Here is an 18,989-nt window from a genome sequence, read left to right as displayed (position 1 = left end):
CTCCAAATACTTCTCCTCAGAGCTGGAATCGAATCCAACCCTGGGCCAGAAGTATTCTACTGCTGCGTCTGCCACAAACGGCTTCACCCGAACTCAACCTCGGTTAGGTGCAACAAGTGCAACGGGTGGAGCCACCTTAAGACCTGCTCGGGTCTTAAGTCACATAGGGAGTGGTCCACACGGTATGTGGCCAAGTGTTGCTCCCGCCAGCAGGCGTCTAATGCCTCCACGGCTAACACACCCCCTGATAGGCCGGCACCACCAACCGCCACCACCACAAACACCTCCACGGTGAGGAGCCTATCGGAGCAACACAACTCCCCCTCAACCCCTCCCCTTCCTTCCAGCTCCAACCCCAGTGCGGGGACAAACCAGCAGCTCCTGGTCCCCCGCACAGTCTGTTCCGTGTGTCAGGCCGTAATACCTCGGAATCTGGTAACAGTCCAGTGCAATTCCTGCAATGGCTGGTGCCATTTTCGGAGATGTTCCGGCCTGCGCACCACCCGTGAGTGGACAACTGCCTACGTTGCCCCCTGCTGCAGAGCTCTGCACCCACAACCGCCCCCGGAGGCGCGGCCGCCCATCACCATCAGGCCGCCCATCACCATCAGGCCGCAACAGCCACAGTGGATTGCGCAGCAGGCCCAACGCAGACAATACCACGCGTCCCTCACCCCCCGGATTACACTGACCTCGCCGAGAAGCTTCAAGCTTCTCCAACTAAACTGCAACGGACTTATGAGCAAGGTCGACGAGATAGTCGACTTTATGAACCGGCACAGTATCAAGATAGCTGCGGTCCAAGAAACAAAGTTGCACGCTAGGTCATCTCTGATCACCAGGGATGGCTATAACGTGCACAGACGTGATCGCGAGCGAGACAATGGTGGTGGCCTAGCGTTTATAGTCCACCACACTGTGCAGTATCGTCTTATCGATGAAGGAATCGACCCCAGGGACAGCACCTTAGAATGTCAAGGCATAGCTGTCCGGTCAGGCGATTCCGAGCTCGAAATATTTAACATATATATACCCCCTGTCACCTGCTGCCCGGCAGGATATCACCCTGATATAGGTGCGCTCCTCAGAGGTGAAAACCGATTGGTTGTAGGTGACTTTAATGCGCATCACGATCTTTGGCATTCAAGCCTGCCAAATGATCGTAGGGGACAGCAACTGGCAGAGCAGATAGACGACTCGACATTCAGCACAGTGAACGACGACGCCCCCACCAGGGTAGTGGGCAATTGCAGCAGCTCGCCTGACCTAACAATTGCTAGCGCTGGTCTGATAAATAGCATAACGTGGCGACCTATGCTATCGCTTGCATCAGACCACTTGCCCATTATCGTCTCGATCGAGAGACCTGCCGATTTCGTTTCCGCGAATCACCGGTCCTATTTTAACTTTAAAAAAGCTAATTGGGCCGGCTTCACGGAATTTACTGAGGACACCTTCGCCGCTCTTCCCATCCCCACTGATGTGCGCGTAGGCGAACGCGCATTCCGCAAGGTGCTCACAGCTGCTGCGGCTCGCTTCATCCCTGCTGGAAGTTATAAGGACATTCGTCCTCATTTCCCAGCCGAAGCAGCCAGTTTAGCGAACGAGCGTGATCACCTACGCCAGGCCGATCCCGGGGATCCCCGCATAAGGGATCTCAATTTGGAGATCCGGCAACTGGTAAACCAGCATAAGCGGACTAAATGGGTTGAGCACTTGAAGACCTGCAACCTCACCTCTGGGGTGAGTAAGCTCTGGTCCACCGTTAGGTCTCTGTCAAACCCGACGAAGCACAACGACAAGGTGGCTATCACCTTCAACGGTTGCACTTCGTCGGACCCGAAGCGATGCGCGAGCTACTTTAGCCGGCTTTTTATATTGCATCCTCCGGGCGACAGAACCAAGCGTCGTGCTACCAGAAGGCTGCACAAACTGAAGAACAACAGTGCGCCACTTACTTTCTCCAGTGATGAGGTTCAGGGGGCCATCAAGAGTTCGAAATCATCGAAAGCCATTGGCCCTGACGGCTTAAACGCGCTGATGCTGAAGCATCTGGGACCCCTGGGAGTAGGATTTCTCACAAGGGTTTTCAATCTGTCCATGGCCACTCTCATCATCCCTGAAAAGTGGAAAGCAGGGAGAGTGGTCCCACTACTGAAACCTGGGAAACCCGCCAACCAAGGGGAGTCTTATCGGCCGATAACTCTCCTTTCCCCAGTAGTGAAGACACTTGAAGCCCTTCTACTCCCACTCTTTACGAAACACCTGGCCCCAGCCCCACATCAGCACGGTTTCCGACGAGTGCACAGCACCACCACTGCACTCACCGCCATAAACGCCCAGATAAATCGCGGGCTTAACCAAAACCGCCCCTGCGAGAGGACTGTCCTAGTAGCGTTGGACTTGAAAAAGGCTTTCGACACAGTCAGCCACTCCACGCTACTAGATGACATTTATCAGTCGACACTCCCGCCAGGGCTGAAGAGGTGGTCCGCGAACTACCTGAGCGGTCGGCACTCGTCAGTGATTTTTCGAGATCAAATGTCAAAGCAGAGGAAGATTAAGCAAGGCGTACCGCAGGGTGGTGTCCTTTCACCCTTGCTTTTTAACTTCTACATCTCGAAGCTCCCCCAACCACCAGCGGGAGTTTCCCTGATCTCATACGCTGACGATTGCTCGATAATGGCGTCGGGCAATGACATCGATGGCCTGTGTTCCAAAGTGAACGTCTACCTCACCGACCTTTCTCGCTTTTTCACTGCGAGGAATCTACAACTTTCCCCCACCAAGTCCACGGCGACCCTTTTCACCACCTGGACAAACGAGGTCAAGCTGCCCCTTAAGGTAAAAGTCGACGACACACCAATTCCGACTGTGAATAACCCCAAAATTTTGGGTGTAACCTTTGACAGCTTGCTCTCCTTCTCTGCGCATACAACCGCAATTGCCACTAAAGTCCAAAATCGCAACAAGGTCCTCAAATCGCTGGCCGGCAGCACTTGGGGCAAAGACAAAGAACTGTTGCTTTCGACATTTAAGGCAATTGGCCGGCCGGTTCTCAACTATGCTGCGCCTGTCTGGTCGCCTGGAACTAGTGATTCGCAGTGGACTAAGCTACAGACCTGTCAAAATACCGCCATTCGGACAGCGACCGGGTGCCTCCTGATGTCACCTATACAACATCTTCACAACGAGGCACAAATGCTCCCAGTTGCGGAGCACAATAAATTGCTCAGCAAGCAGTTCCTGCTCGGATGTTACCGCAGGTCTCATCCCTGCAGACACCTGCTTGAGCCCGAGCCGCCTCCCAGGCACGTCAGGAGACACCTCTTTGACTACGCTGGCGATATCCAGGACAAGACCGACCGTAACCTACTGGACCGGACAGTATTTCGACAGTCTATAAACGACATTCACCGGGAGACCGTTACCACCTTCTTAAACTCCCGTCTTGTGAATGCCGTAATTGGAGTCCAACCACCACCCATCGCAGATGAAGAGCTCCAGCTTCCCCGTGAGACCCGTGTAACATTGGCACAACTACGTTCTGGATACTGTAGCAGGTTAAACTCCTACTTATCCAGAATCGACCCCGACATACCAAACACATGTCCGGCATGCGAAGGTACCCCGCACGACACTAACCACCTCTTCACATGCCCCCTTAAACCGACTCATCTAACCCCCCTCTCCCTTTGGACCCAACCTGTCGAAACAGCATGTTTCCTGGGCCTACCCCTAGATGAGCCAGACGACGACGAACGATGATATGACTACACTGACAGGGTTACCTATGCTGTTAACAACAACAACAACAACATAGTATATTTCTATTATAGCTAACGTCTCGAGCTTTCAGGTACCTTCCTAATATTTAATTTGCTATCGATTTATAATATAATCTTTTAAAAAGGATCCTCAAACAGGTCGAAAAAAGGCCGGACTAGATGATCAACCGGATGTTTTAAAAAAGGTGTCCAACGGAGGGTTAAAATCACGGAGTGCACGTTCAAATATTGAACCGATTGATATAGAAAGGAAGAGAGTTACGAAAAATTCTAGTAGATGAAGGAAATAATACCAGCAGGAGCAGAGCAAACCTTATTAACGTTGAAAACGAATGAGAGATGTTCTGCTGAAAATGGATCTTCTACTTTCTAAAAAACTTGAACTTAATAAATAGCAAACGGGGTGTGTAATATGGGATATTATCAGAAAGCTTGAATAATGTCGGTACAAATTTAAGAGACACGTTTTGCTCCCGTTCAAATCAGGCAATTAAAATTTTTTGTAGTATGGCCGCCAAATAAACGCGGCTTATTTCAACCCAGAAGCCGTAAAATTTAAGCTATTGCGTCGCATAATACAGAATATGATTTTGATAAGATGAATTTGTGGAACAACATTAAGTCGCACATCCATAAATGGAGGAGGAGCTCTGCCAAACACCTAACAGAAGTGTACACGCAAATTATTTATTTATTTTACGATGAAATCAATTATTTTACCTGGGAGTAGCTGTACGAGCGAAATTGACAGGCAGTAGGCTTCCTCGATCACTGTAAACGAAAGAAGAAGCATGTAGATGCACTTAGAACGCCCCGTTCTTCCGGCAGTCAGTTCTTCGTTACCGGAACGAGACGGATTTATATCCGGCCAAGGACTGTTACTCCAGCAGCATTGACCGTATATATAATGGGAATGTTTGTACTGCTACAACAACAACAACAACTTGCAATGCCCTTTCTATTGATGAGTATCTAAGGTTCTGTAATTCACTTCCGAATTTCATTAAAATTTTCTGATAATTACATGAAATCCACTCGGAAATGAATTACAGAACCCGCCCGAATATCTCGCCCAAGGAAATAAACTTCAAAGATCGCTTCAATAGTATGGAATGTACGTGCGAAAGCTTTCACTGTGGAACTTTAGTCTAACGTTCGGATAATTGGGCCTGTATAACAAAACCTCAGTTATTTTTATAAAAAAATAGAATATGTACTTTACTGTTGCAGAATCATAAACAGAATTAGAAACCAAATCGAAGACATAGGACCAGTGTATTAGATGAATCTACGCAAGATAACTAGTAGTCATTCTTTGCAATCTTGTGTTTTGTCACTTCAATTGAAAAGAATGACAATTTTCAAATCGTATACTTTTGACGTGATAACGTCTTATAATACGATTTAGCCGGCTGCACGCACGAAAATGTGTCGTTATCTTGCTCAATCGTCGTTATCTTGCTCATTCGTCGTTACCTTGCATGAACTGCAAGCGAGAGCGCGGAACGAACGACATAGAGCACAATCGGCCCCCGCATTCGGCAACGTTCGACATCTGACTCTCTCCTACTTGAGTGAGCATATATATGTATGTATATGCGCATATGTTTTAAATTCACATATTTGTATTTGCATATGCCTTCTTCCTGTGTGCATGGTAATGCACCATTTCTCTGTTGAGAATAGGACTATGACAGGGTGTTTCGAGTGTAATGTGTCTTGAAAAAGGCAAATCGATGATGGTGCCTCTTAGTGTTGTTGACTTACTAACGTCTGATGCTCATAAATGCTTTCATAAATTTGATAAATGTTTCGTCATTTTTCACGTTTGTGTAAATGTAACTTGCCCTATTCCATTGCGATTCCATTTACCTCCTTTTCTATATCCATACAAAATATCTATCAAACAAATAAAATTAAAATTTTGTTTTGAAAATTGCAACCATTACATCAGTAGTTTCTTATGACGTTGTCACGTTAAACTATCGTCAGTAAACCGACTTTACAGACAACCTCTTTTTTTATTATACTGAAAACGATACGTATTTTAATTTTCAAACTGTTCCCAGTGAAGTTGGATTCATCGCACGAGTATTGCCTATTGCCGTCTGCCCATGTGTATAAGCATGTAATTTTGTGTAGGCACTTCCTTTTATATTGGACATCCAATACGGGCGAACAGTGGGGGGATGGGGCACACCGAAGAATTATCCCTCAAAGCGAGTAAAGAAAAGGGGTGCACAACAAAATAAACAAGAAAAATGATTTCAGTTATTTCATATAATTATTTAAAAAATTTATTATGTTGATTGTTTACAAAAACAAAAAAAATTAGAAATCGTTTTGTTTCAAGAATTATCAAAAATATTAACTCTAAGGACTTTGTTTCGTTGATATCAAAACAAAATGCCAAGAGGAATTTCGTTTCAATTTTTTGGGAAAATACATATGTATGCTCAGTTCTAGTTGCACCATTATACCATTTCAATAAAATTGAATTATTTTGATACACAACTTTTTGCTTGGAACCAAGACGAATCTTTTAAGGAATGCGCCCTGCTTGGAGCCGAAATAAATCTATTTTGTAAATTAATAAAATTAAATACTTTTTGACCTTTTTTATAATTATTTATATTTATAATTTATTTATGTTATATGGTACACTTAACGTTTATAATATCAATTATTTCAGAAAAAAAATTTAATTTTGTTTATTGTTAAAACTAATGTCATTATGCAGCCCTAGTAAAAAGGGGCTGCAGATTTGATTAGCTCTTTTTAATTTATGGGAGCAATACGCGCTTTCAGCAGAAATGCAACAGGAATCGGTGTTTAAATGAAAAAACTAAAAGTTTAAGTTTAAAAATCAATTTGGTTACGTATTTTATTACAATCTAAAATAATTGCAGTTTTTATGAACTTACATTTAAACGTAAAACAAGCATTTATATAAAATAAAATAAAACATCACTTTTCAACATTCTATAGCTTTTAATGTGCAGCAGTCCTAGTTAGAGGCATTGTGTGCAATATTCAAATTCACAAAAAAAAAAATTGATCAATAATTAATTAAACATCCGATTTTTGGTTGAGTGCCGCATATCCAACGGGAATCTCTTTTAATTCAGATTTAAGACATAAAAATTCGCCACCAATGCACATTAAAGTCGTTGTAATTGCATTCAATAACCACCAACTGACATTTGATGGAAAATTCGAGTTATACCACCAACAGATGAGTAAATGTATGAAGTGGAATGTGCAGCTGTAATATGGAAATAATATAAGTGAATAAATACACACGATGTAGTATAAATATCTTGTCTACTCTAACAGCACTTACCTAAAATCTAAACATAACTTCGCACGACGTACAATGAACCACAACGCCAACGAAGCAACAAATGAATTCAGCACAAACGCGAGAATTATCAGGCGTCCACCTGCATCTGAAATGTGTATTTCCTTACCCACAAATGATAATTTCATTAGAAGCTATACAATTTTTATTCCTTAACATACTTACATGATACTCGAAAACATTATCCAAAGTGTAATTATCGCCAGCCAATATGTTTGCGAAGAATACCAGTAGACCTAATGTAAAGTATATGCAGGATTGCATGGAGATGATCTGTGTTATTAGCAACATGGGATCCCATTGCGTATTACGAAATGTGCCCGCCTTCATAGCGTGACACTATTAATACCTTTCGTTCGTTTAAAGTCCTATATATTTCGATATTTCACTGTTTTTGTTGTTCAAAACAAGAAAAATAGTTAAGTCGTTAGCGAAAAAAGAAAATAAACATTACAAAAGGTAAATGTCAAACGTTTCCTATTTGTGCATGTCAAGTCAATGTCATCTGATATGAAGTGCTGCCAGTGTGAAACCAAATTATAAAATTTTTCTATACTACCGTTGCTAATGAAAATCTTATAAGAGTATTTCCAACCAAGAATATACAATAATAATCAGAATTATGTTCAATAAAATAGTAAGGGTAGAAAAATAGCGAGAAAAGTCAAAGCTAAAATTTTCAATTCGGAAAAATCGTAATATTTGGAAGTTGTAGACTTAAAATCAATTGTTAAAATTTAGTAAAAATACTTGTAAATCATTTTTTGAAAATTTACCTTGCTAACGGTATTGAAATATATGTTGTCAGGATTTAATCGTTCCCATCACAGTTCGATTTACAAAAGATTACATAAGATACGAAAAGCTTTGGATATAAAAGTGTTAAATTGTTCTGTTGATTTTCATACCGTTGTTTAAATAGTTAAAAAAAAAATTTATTATTCAGTTAGTTGCCACTTACGTAAACTTATTTATTTAGCACTCAATCCTTAGTTGTCACTCTCGGACATAAACCATTGCAAATCATTTTCCATGCTCGATTCTCTGATTTGAATACTGTGCTCGATGATGAACTCAATCTTTCTTCAACCTACATATATCACAATCTTATCAGCCATCAGTTGAGTAAGAATACACAATTTTCAGAAAAGGAGTGCAGTTTTTAATGTCTACCACAAACTTGTACTTGTCAATGATTCAAAAGCGAAAACCTTAATTAGAAGTCAGATGACCTATAGTACTTATTTTTGGTACTATTCAAATTACGATATATAAACTTACAATAACTGAACGTATTGTCCTGTTCATAATATGTGATACAGAATTCGTAAGTTTATCTGTTAGCTTTGGTAAATACTATTCTCAGTGATGAAGCAGAAAATAATGATTTTTTTATTTCAAGTCTGAGTTACAAATTATAAAAAACTTAGCTTATAATTATTTATTTATCCGTAAAGTGTGAAAATGTTGAGTATTTATTCTTCATTAGTAAAGTTACTTGTATAATATCCATTTCGAAATTCAATGAATATATTTGTAATACAGCAAATGAGGCTTTATAAATCAGAACCACATCGCAGTTATATTATACCTATATATATAAATATAATTATATATTTTTTCTTTTATAACAATTTTTCACAATACTTACTATAAGTTTTACACAACTTTAGGATATAAAAAATGTGATATTGATGAAGATGGACTTATTTCATTCCAAGTTTCTAAAACTACGGTTACTAATCAAGCGTAATTGATGAAATTTTTGGGTCGTTGTTTGTCTACGGGCACAGGCACCACGGTGATTTCTTTGTACGCAAGTATTTTATATAAAACTTTTAATTATAAATAATAATATGAGTTCATAACTTAAATGTATCGAATAAATGAAATAAATAAAATTTTTGGGTCATCTATGATGTGCAGAAAAACAGTAGATTAAAACCAAAAATATTACTTCATCAGCGCTCTTCAATAATCATTCCTTAAAGCTTATATTTTATCTATCTATTGATCATTACTATACGCTTCTACGACAAACTTACTTTAACAGGTCACATGAGTTAATCCGATCAGATTCACATAGTGACTATAACATACTTGTCTTTCATGTGTCCCCTTCACATAAATACCTTCATAAAAAAAAAAAAAATACCCATGCTCAAAATAAAAACACTATTTTGAGGCCATAAAACGAAAAATGAATGAACCTTTATTGCTTAAATATTCACACTTTCTCCATTAACTATTGCATAACAACAAGAAAACAAAATATATTAGTTACACTACATAAAGTTACCATTCTAACAATGTTAGCGTACATTTTTCTTTATACTTTTCGGTATAGTACTTTAATACTTTTAGCTTAAAATCATTTAGTGAATTTGCGCCCACTTTTGTATTTGTATATTAAGTAATGAGGCTCAGCGCATCGGCGACACGTTGAGTATCTGGAATTTTTCTTAAGTAAAGGCGAAATTGCACCACAAATTTGCAAATGGAACGTATACAGAATTTCGGAATTTGCTGCTTAGTTATATAGTTAGATGTTTAGTTAGTTCATTGAGAAACTTTACAATTATACGACGAATAATACAAATGCATGCAAGCTGGCATATATGTAATCCTTCAGCTTAGTTATGATAATTTACTTCATAACGAAGTTTTTGTGTAATTCGGGAGTGATATTGTACACGAATTGTAGAACTTCTTCGATGACAGGTTCCTTGCGTGAAATAGTCGCACGGTCCATTTCGGCTAACTTGGTACGCGTGTCAGCATCGATCTTAGCGGCGACACCTTCACGTGAGCCCATATGCTAAAAAGTGAATATATTTATTGTGGATTTACTTTCAAGAAAACACAATGCGCGATGAATGGAATGGAATTTATCATTCCATTAATCACTTACCTTGGCTTCGAATTCCTTGAATTGACGTTCACGTTCCTGGCGGTATTTCTCAATTTCCTCGGTAGCCTCATCTTTGGCTTGTTTCAACCTTCTTGCCTTGCCTGGAGTATCAAATAAAAAAAATGGATAATAATAATGGTATAACAATAAATCTTGTAACATTTCTCAAAGTAATTAGTAACTTCTCTGTTCAATAATTGCTTATCACATGACCCCTTTGATTACTTGTTATGGGGCAAGTATGGAAAACTTGTTTTATTGTTACTTACGTTTCCTTGCCTCTGCTACCTTCTCGGCGGCCTTTTTTTCAGCAGCGAGTAGCTGTTGGATACCTTGCGTTTGGCTAGTCATTTCACTTTTAATATTTTAAGAAAACTTTAATAAAATCACTTCTCAACTACGCTGTAAAGTTTTCTAACTTCGTTCCACACAAGACAAGGAGAAAAATCCAAGTGACGTTCGTTGTGTGACAAACGCAGTCACATGAAAAATCCACCTATTGATTGAGTGGAATGTAAGCGTTCGGTAAACGAGACTCGTTTGAGGTTCTGATAAGTGGGGTTTATTGGATTTTGTTGCGCTGCCAGATCAGTTTTGTCGCGAGTGAATAAGAAAGATATGTCAAACATTGTAAAAAAGCATTCTTTAAGCTTGTAAAAAACCATTCTACTAATGAAAAAATACATTTTTGACAAATTATAAAATGAGCTTTTTATGAAACTTAAGATAACTGTAAATAAAATAGTTGTAGCCTTGAATTATTAATTTAAAAATAATTTTCTCCACTCATCTGACAAGGGGTGTCGTCCCTCGTTGAATTTCCATGTTCACAGTTGGCATATTTGATTCAATGAAAGTCACGTCGCTTCAATTATTTTATTTAAATATTTAATAACTCGGTAATTTTGGCAATATCTTGCTGACACTTCTATGATGTGCACAAAGCCGCCCTGGCATCCTTACGATTTATTATGCAGCTTGACAATTAGGAATGCTGAATATTAAAAATGTATCGATACCAGAATCAAATGATACCTCAGAGATGAGTATAGATATAAATATATGTACTGGTATCGAAAGTAAAGTATCGATACTTAACTCTTTGGTACTTGCTACTGCAGTATGGAATAACGTAAATATGGAAAAAATGTCAAGAAAGGTCTATGTTAAGGTCAAGCTTGGTTATGTGGCTGGGTGCTTTACTTTTTGGTGGTGCCATGGCGGTCAAAATCAGAGCAATCCTACAAGTGGTCGCATTTCCAAGTAAAAATAAAGGAAAATCGCTCCGCTTCATTCTGTTTTTGAAGTGTTTGAAGAGATGGTGATAAAATAAAGGTATAGGTACCATGACGTATTATAAACAAATATTTGGATTGGTATCGGCAGAGCACGAAAAATTGAACGTAACAACAACGATGGGATCCTGATAGAGATCTGGTTCAATTTATAAGTCGTTCTGATCATTTTGTTTTTCATTGTTAGTTTGACAGCACAGTCTTTTGTAATTGGTAGCACTGACCAGTTCTGTATATGAATATCTACAGGAACATGAAGTTATATGTAGTAAATTAAGAAGCGATACATTTTATATTGAATGATATGTTTGCAAAAAATTTTAATGCTATATCATTAGGCCTAAACTATTACGACAATCGGTATTCCGTTACAGAATGACCTGGAAGTATGTCGGGCCAAGCATAGTCACTCCAGCAGAGTTCCCCAAACATTTGAATTTATTATAATAGCTTTTGCTATACTATATTACGCTGATTTTCATTTGAAATATCGTTCTATTGAAAATATGTAGTATTTATAGAGCCTTCGTCTTCTATTAACAATTTATCTTCAATGTTAGCATGATCTCGATATCAAACGAATACATCCGCATATTCATAATCTTCTATTAACACTTTATCTTCAATGTTAGCATGATCTCGATATCAAACGAATACATTCGCATATACATAATCACATTTGTTATTACTATCCATTAGTGCTATTAACACACTTAAAAATGATCCGGAACGTTCCTTGGGAATCGATCGGGATATTGAACTGAATAACCCAAAAAAGCAAGTTTCATAACGAGATAGTATTGAAAGGAAGTTCTTATATTGTTATCAATAGTATTGCCACATAACTATCGAGTACCAATATACCTGGTATCGAAACGAAAGTATCGATACTAAGGCTTTAGCATCATCACAATTGACAATTTAGAATATTTTCATCCTAAAAAGGAAATCGTTGAAAACAATTTTAGAAATATTCGGTTAAACAAAACGTGTCGTGTGTAAAAATCGGGAAATTTTCACACGTTTAAAAATGGAAAAAGCTGCAGCTAAAACTAAAAAAGAAGCTAAAGATGAAAAACAAAAGGATCAGAAGATCGAAGAGCAAGTAAGTCAACGACTTATGGGATGTATATCTATGTATAAATTATCCCGGTGCTATGCCGGCTAACGAGGCCAAGGTGATTTGTATTATAAATTTTCAACCTTTCGTAATGTGTGGCGCATTCATTTTAATGATAGATAATGAAAACGCTGGAGGAAGAGGCGGCAGGAGCTGCACCAGAGGAGAAATTTGTATTGCTACTCCGCAAGCACGTGGAAAGTGAACGTGGAGCTAGAAAAGTGCGTCAGGAAATGAAGGTACAGGAGAAACAATTGGAGACAGTATTACGAGAAAAGGAAAATTTACAGCGCGAATACAATAAAAGTGTGCTCATGCGGTATGGTGTAAAAATAAATGCCTGGAAAAATGAATACAATAACTTTTGTTTGTATATAGTGACAAATTACAGGAAGTTTGCCGTGAACAGCAAAAGCTAATAAAATCTGTGAAGAATGAAAGCATACAAAAAATACGAGAGGAAGAAGAGCGACGTAAGGAAAGCCAATCAAAATTCCAAACATCATTGAATGAGATCACACAATCCTTAACTAAAAACAACGAGGAAAATCTGAAATTGCGTGACCACAATTTAGAAATGACTAAAAAGTAAATGAAAAGTTTTAACTGAAACATTTAAGAAACTAATATTTTGATAATAATGTGCAGATTGAAAATGTTGGCTGAGCAATATCATATGCGTGAACAACAGCTGGAGAAATTGAATGAGCAGGTGCAGTTGGAGTCGCAATTGCATCAAGCCAAGTTGAATAAGGTGCAAGTGGAAGCTGCTATGGAGAAAGAAATTTTGCTTAAGTGAGTACCTATTGCGAAATTACCAATACATGACTACATAAGCCGATGTAAAACTTGTTTTAGGGAAAAGCAAATCGCTTTAGAAAAGTTTGTGCATTCGCAAAAATTACTGCGAGAATTGACGGAGCGCGAGGCAGCACTTAAGGAGCAACTTACGCTATACACAGCTAAATATGACGATTTTCAGAGTTCCCTGCAGAAGTCCAATGATATTTTCGCGACATATAAAGTAGAACTGGAGAGGGTAATTAAACATTTACGAACATTTTTATGGTTTTAACGGGGGCCCAACATTATAATTATCAAATAATTCAATTTGAAATGTCAAAGACAAAATATTCTTGTAGATAAGAATTTTCGATGTGCTTAAGGTCCCCAAGACCTTCTCTGTGCATCCTTTTTACTTTTCGAGCTTTTTTGAAAAAAGTTGGATATAAACTGTTAAAAGTTGACTTTTTTTCATTCAAACAATAACTGTTAAAATGTGACTTATTTTTTTCGGCAGAAAGAAAAGGTTTAGCTAAATAACAAAAAAACCCTTGGTCTAATTTAGATAATTTTGGTATCAAGGGATTCGTCTTGACTTCTAAAAATATATAATTGTGAGTATTGGGTAATTCTGACTCAACGAACGAAAAAAAAAAACAAATAAGGAAGCTAAATTCGGTCTTTCTGAACTTAATATACTTGCGCATATTTTAGTAAAATTTAATTTGGGCTGGCAGTTAATTTTGCAAATTCAAACCTCAAACTTAATATGAGAACAAAAGAGTTAATTGTGGCTATATTTTGCTGCTAAATAAATAAAGATAATATTGAATTTAAATTTATTTGAGAAGTCCGCACGAGACTGCTTATTGGGATTAATTTAAAATAAATGGAATATTTAAAAGGAACCCGATATCCGGCAACCTTTTGTGTTAAAGAAAATGCATTGAACAAAGTTAAAAAAAAACGAAATTAAATATTTTTTGCTCATTCCGAAAAAGGCAATCCTAATTTTCTCCATAAAAAAAAGAAATTATCGTCTTTCAAAACTTTCAACAAAAAAAGATTTTTTTAAGCAGGTTATTTGGGAATTTATTGCTACTTAGCTTTAAAAGGCAAATAATTTCGGCATTATGGCCGGACACTTTATGTTGATGTGTTTCTTCAAAGTTTAAGTACTTTTTTTTACGAGTTCTTCAGGCCGATTCTTCACGAAAATAGCAATTCAGAAGAACGCGCGTACTATGATTATTTGACTGAAAAAAGAAAACGTTTAGCAGCTATTTTTTTTTCAAATACAAGAACAGCCAAAAATACTTTTTTCTCGAAACTTTTATTACAAAAGTCATAACCGTTTGGGGCCCTGGGTTTTGTGCTATTTTCAACTTCCAAAATAAAACTTTTATTCAACACAGATGGCCAAGAATACACGGAAATTAGAAAAGGAAACACTTGAATGGAAAACAAAATGGGAAAAGAGCAACGCCATACTTATTGAGTTGGCTACGGAGAAAAAAGAACGCGATGAACACGCTGCACGTTGCAGCAAACAAGTCGAGCAGCTACAAAAATTGCTGCGCGCACTACAAAATGAACGTTCTCATCTCTATAAGGTACTGCGCGACAATAATGTCGAGTGTCCCGCCATGCCAGCACTACCCCCAGAGCCCGAGCCCATACAAACCGCGCCAGCAACAAGTAGTGGTGGCGCATCAGACAAGGATAAAATGGAGATCATGTCACGTAACTGCGCCGAGCTGAAGCAAACTCTCGCTAATCTGCAAAGTCAAATGAAATTTTTGAATGTTGCTACAGGCGTAAGTACCGATGCTATAGCTAAAGGCGGTCAAACGGCCGCTAAACAGCAACAATCCGAGGATGCAAATAAGAAACGCCAGCGTAAAAAACAAAAATCAAAAAGCAATAAGAATGGTAAAGAATCTTCCCCTGCTAACGCCACGGAGTTGCTAAATGGCAACGTAAATTCCACCACAAATGCCGATCAAACAGCAAGAGAAGTTATTAATCTGCCGGAAGAAGTTGAAACTGTTAGTACCACTGACTTGTCGCCTGCATCACCAACAGCGAATGAAAATACGATTGAAGTAGAAGCAATGGATGAGGCTGATGACGCGGTGCCAAAACCATTAGCACCAGAGTATACAGCGAATGCAGCAGCCGTAGCAAATGGGTCAGAATCACCAGTGTCGGCGGAAATTGCCGCGAAGGTTGCAGAATTAACAATTGCTGGTGTAACGGAAGCTGCGGTCGCGACCGTAGCTGAGTTGAAAAATTGTGCTGATCACAAATCGGCAATAGAACCCCAGCAGCAAGAGCAACAGCAACAACAAATCAATGAACCAGTGCCAAATTAAAGTTGCCATTTTCCATACTTTCGATATTATATTTAGTATACCAACATCTTTAAAATTGATTGCTGTGTATACAACGAATGCATACTCGCAAATCTACATATTCACCATGACCAAGAAATGCGCCCTCATCACATTGTCTATGTTTGCGTACGTTCAATTAGCTATCGATTATTTGTGAACATTATTTTTCGGCGTCTTATTTATTAACTCTTAACTTTAAGTCGTTTTTTGGATACAATTTTTCGGCAATTCAGTGACATCTTTTGGATGTTTCCTTAATGCGTGGCTATACATATCTCTTTATTAGATATGTGTGTATAAACTTTTTAAATTTTTTCGCCTTAAATTTGTAATGAAAATATCTCATTATTTATTACTATTGTTTTGCATTAGCAAAATTTTTTAATTCTCATTCATGAGCACATAAATGAAAACATAATAATGTAAACGTTTCGAAATTATAAGCGAAAAAAAAAATTAATAAAATTCTTTCAATAAAATATATGCATTTGAATATTTTATTATGGTTTCTCGTGTGAAATAGTGATTTTCCATGCACAAAATATCATGTGAAAAAACAGAGTTAGCAAATACTACGTTTTTTATAGGAAAGTAAAGTAACACTCGCAATAGGAATCAACAAAGCAATCAAAGTACTAATGACAAGGTTTATGAAATGTTCTCGTTCAAGATCCACCAGTGTTAGACCCTCCCAAATATTGATAATTTAACATTTATATAAGTAAAGTTTCCGCCATTCCAATTCGTCCTGATTTTAAGTAATGAATGCTGAATTTAGTATTCACTAGAAAAACTTGACAAAGCAACACATCGAAAGCCTGGCCTAATCTTTTGTAAACCCTGGACGGAGGTTCTGTTCTGATTGCTTTTAAGAGCATAAAAACCGAGAAAAGACCATTTTGGTCCAATGATTTGCTATCGACGATAAACCAAGCTTGTTTATATGAACGATATTTTTTACGAATTAAAAATCTGTTTAGAGAATTCCTAGCTGTGGTAGGCCCACAAAATTGGGAAAAGTGTGACGATCGGTTTTAGTCGATATTGAAGAGATCAATGTTTAAAGTTATTTTAATCGGTCAATGGGGTTTTACGCAACGAGAGCAACCCACATTTACATACTTTCAGATAGTCAGTAGGTGGTAATTAACTGCCTGAACCTTCTTAGGCAACTTCAACATAGTATTATTGGGTTCGTTTCTTGGACATGAGGGAAATGAAATGGCTGATTATTTAGCTAAAAAGGGGACAAACATACCTCTAATTGGTCCTGCGCCTTTTTGTGGACTAACAATAAAGGCACATTAAGAAATTTCCCAAAAAGTTGGAGGAGCAGAAATTCGTTGAACACTGGCGAAATTCGATCGGTCACTGACAAGCGAAACAATTCCTAATGTTGGACAGAAGAATTTCTGATAAGCTACCTTCGCTCAGCAGAGTAGACTTAAGACTTAACTGGTTACTTTACAGGCCATTGTAGAGATTGAGATATCAGTTAAATAAAATTGGCCTCTCTGAGATCTCGATTCTGTGAAATGGACACTGAAATTCAGAACACATTCTTTGTGAATGTCGTGTACTAGGCAGAAAAATGCTACACCACCTTGGTCATAATCATCATCGGTTCCTGTTTCTCCCATTCTAGCTTAGGGCTTCAGTAAAACACCTCTGGTTTTGTTTTTTGCAAGAAGCTTCCTTTTGGACCTTTCTCCTCTAAGATATTTTTGGACGGCCAACTTTGGGAACACTTTGAGGATTCCAATCCATTGTTTGACGACAGATTTCATTTGCGTCTTTGCGAAGCGTATGCTCAATCCAGCTCCATTTTCGCAGTTTTAAACATCTGTTCACACAGCTTTGAATTTTGTTTTCAATCCAGTCGTTTGTGAGCCAGGTTTTACTAAAAGTACATTTGATTTAAAAATCCGCAATTTTGTGTATACTCTGAGGATACTCGACGACTAAATAGATCGGAGTTGTGATCGTTTTATTTATTCTGGCGATAACGTCTAGTTTCGCACTCAGCGGCTTTCAGCGGCAATGGTACTACCCAAGTAAGTAAAAGTGTCAACGTTCTCAATTTGATCACCATTTAAGAAGAAGGAGTGGCTGTTCGTGGACCGAATTTTCATGGCTTTCGTATTCTCGTGATTCAACGAAGTTGAGAAGAGATCGTCAATTTGTTCTGCATGTCGGTGTGTTTGACGAAAATAAGGCATATATCATCAGCGTAGGCAAGGTCTTAGAATTACGCGTGGAAGTTTCTTGGTGGTATTTATTTATTCCTTGGAACATCTCAAAAGTATACAAATAGCATGCATAAATTTAGAAGATGCGCGGCTTTTGGAGCATAGGGTGGAAACTAATCTCTTTTACCGGCTTCTATCATACGCATAGCTCCTAATTTGAATCCAGGAATCGAATTGCTTGCTTTCGGTGCGTACCAGTACCGGTGGTACTGCCGTGTATTTACATAAAATGTGGAGCAATAAACCCCAGAATGTGCCAACATTTTTAAAAGGCATTAAAATATTGGGTAGAGAGTCTGCAGCAAATTATGAAGTTCTATCACTTTTTATTAATTAATTTCCTTTACGGAATAGGTTCAGTTATCAGAAACGTGGCTTTAAATAATTGTGTGACCTTTTCCTAGGATTACAGAGGTTTGATCATTCACTAGAGAGTTGGGAAGTGTAGCCACTTGGTCGTTTGAGGCGCCATAGCTTCTTCGGTTATTCTCTGCAAAAATTATGTCCTATTGAAAGCCCCTCTTTATTCTTATATATGTAGTACATAAGAGACTTTCTTAGATCCAATCAAAGTATCACGAGGGTCGTTTGAAAAGTTTATGCAAAATTAAAAAAAATAATAATAATAATAAAAAATGTTTTTTTATTTTAAAAACTAAGTTTTTTATTTTTGAAAACAATTTTTTTTTATTTTTGAAAACTAAATTTTTTATTTTTGAAAACTATTTTTTTCTATTTTTAACATAGACTCCGTTTAGGCTTATTCACTTCGTCCAACGCCGTTCTAGTTGGTTGATGTCTTCCGAATAATAGGATTTGTCCAAGTCTGGCCATTTGTTTCTGCAATCACCTCCTCGTTTGATACAATTTTTTCCCGCTAGTTTGGAGAATAGGGGAGATGTGAAACGAGCTGCTGAGGTGCGAGCTGGTGCGTTGTCATGATGGAAAAGGAAAATCACTCGACTTCTTCGATTCAAACGAATGCCAAACACAAAGAAATATACCGATCTTGCTCAAACTTACTGGGGTTTCCTCCAAGAGATGCTAATAACTAAAAATAACTTAAAATACGCGCCAGTAGTGCCA

At 38.2% G+C, this 18,989-nt stretch overlaps 3 protein-coding genes across 3 annotated transcripts; 1 reads left to right on the top strand and 2 right to left on the bottom strand.

Annotated features, from left to right (window-relative positions):
* Window positions 1-6,640: 6,640 nt before the first annotated feature.
* Window positions 6,641-7,630, bottom strand: LOC129249450 (protein SYS1 homolog). The gene is made up of 3 exons (XM_054889280.1): window positions 7,315-7,630; window positions 7,132-7,253; window positions 6,641-7,053 (listed from the first exon to the last, which is right to left on the bottom strand). The coding sequence occupies exons 1-3, from the start codon at window positions 7,477-7,479 to the stop codon at window positions 6,858-6,860; spliced, it is 483 nt and encodes a 160-aa protein (XP_054745255.1). The 5' UTR covers window positions 7,480-7,630; the 3' UTR covers window positions 6,641-6,857.
* Window positions 7,631-9,327: 1,697 nt separating this feature from the next.
* On the bottom strand, window positions 9,328-10,534 carry LOC129246983 (V-type proton ATPase subunit G). Its single transcript, XM_054885780.1, has 3 exons — window positions 10,330-10,534; window positions 10,061-10,161; window positions 9,328-9,967 (listed from the first exon to the last, which is right to left on the bottom strand). The coding sequence occupies exons 1-3, from the start codon at window positions 10,409-10,411 to the stop codon at window positions 9,797-9,799; spliced, it is 354 nt and encodes a 117-aa protein (XP_054741755.1). The 5' UTR covers window positions 10,412-10,534; the 3' UTR covers window positions 9,328-9,796.
* Window positions 10,535-12,262: 1,728 nt separating this feature from the next.
* LOC129253084 (gamma-taxilin) lies at window positions 12,263-16,135 on the top strand. The gene is made up of 6 exons (XM_054891329.1): window positions 12,263-12,460; window positions 12,595-12,794; window positions 12,854-13,063; window positions 13,124-13,270; window positions 13,334-13,514; window positions 14,674-16,135. Exons 1-6 carry the CDS (start codon window positions 12,386-12,388, stop codon window positions 15,631-15,633), a joined length of 1,773 nt encoding a protein of 590 aa, XP_054747304.1. The 5' UTR covers window positions 12,263-12,385; the 3' UTR covers window positions 15,634-16,135.
* The last annotated feature ends 2,854 nt before the right edge of the window (window positions 16,136-18,989 follow it).

This window comes from Anastrepha obliqua, chromosome 1 (genome assembly GCF_027943255.1).
Source record: "Anastrepha obliqua isolate idAnaObli1 chromosome 1, idAnaObli1_1.0, whole genome shotgun sequence".
Taxonomy (NCBI): Eukaryota; Metazoa; Arthropoda; class Insecta; order Diptera; family Tephritidae; genus Anastrepha; species Anastrepha obliqua.
This window is presented reverse-complemented; position numbering and strand designations above follow the sequence as displayed.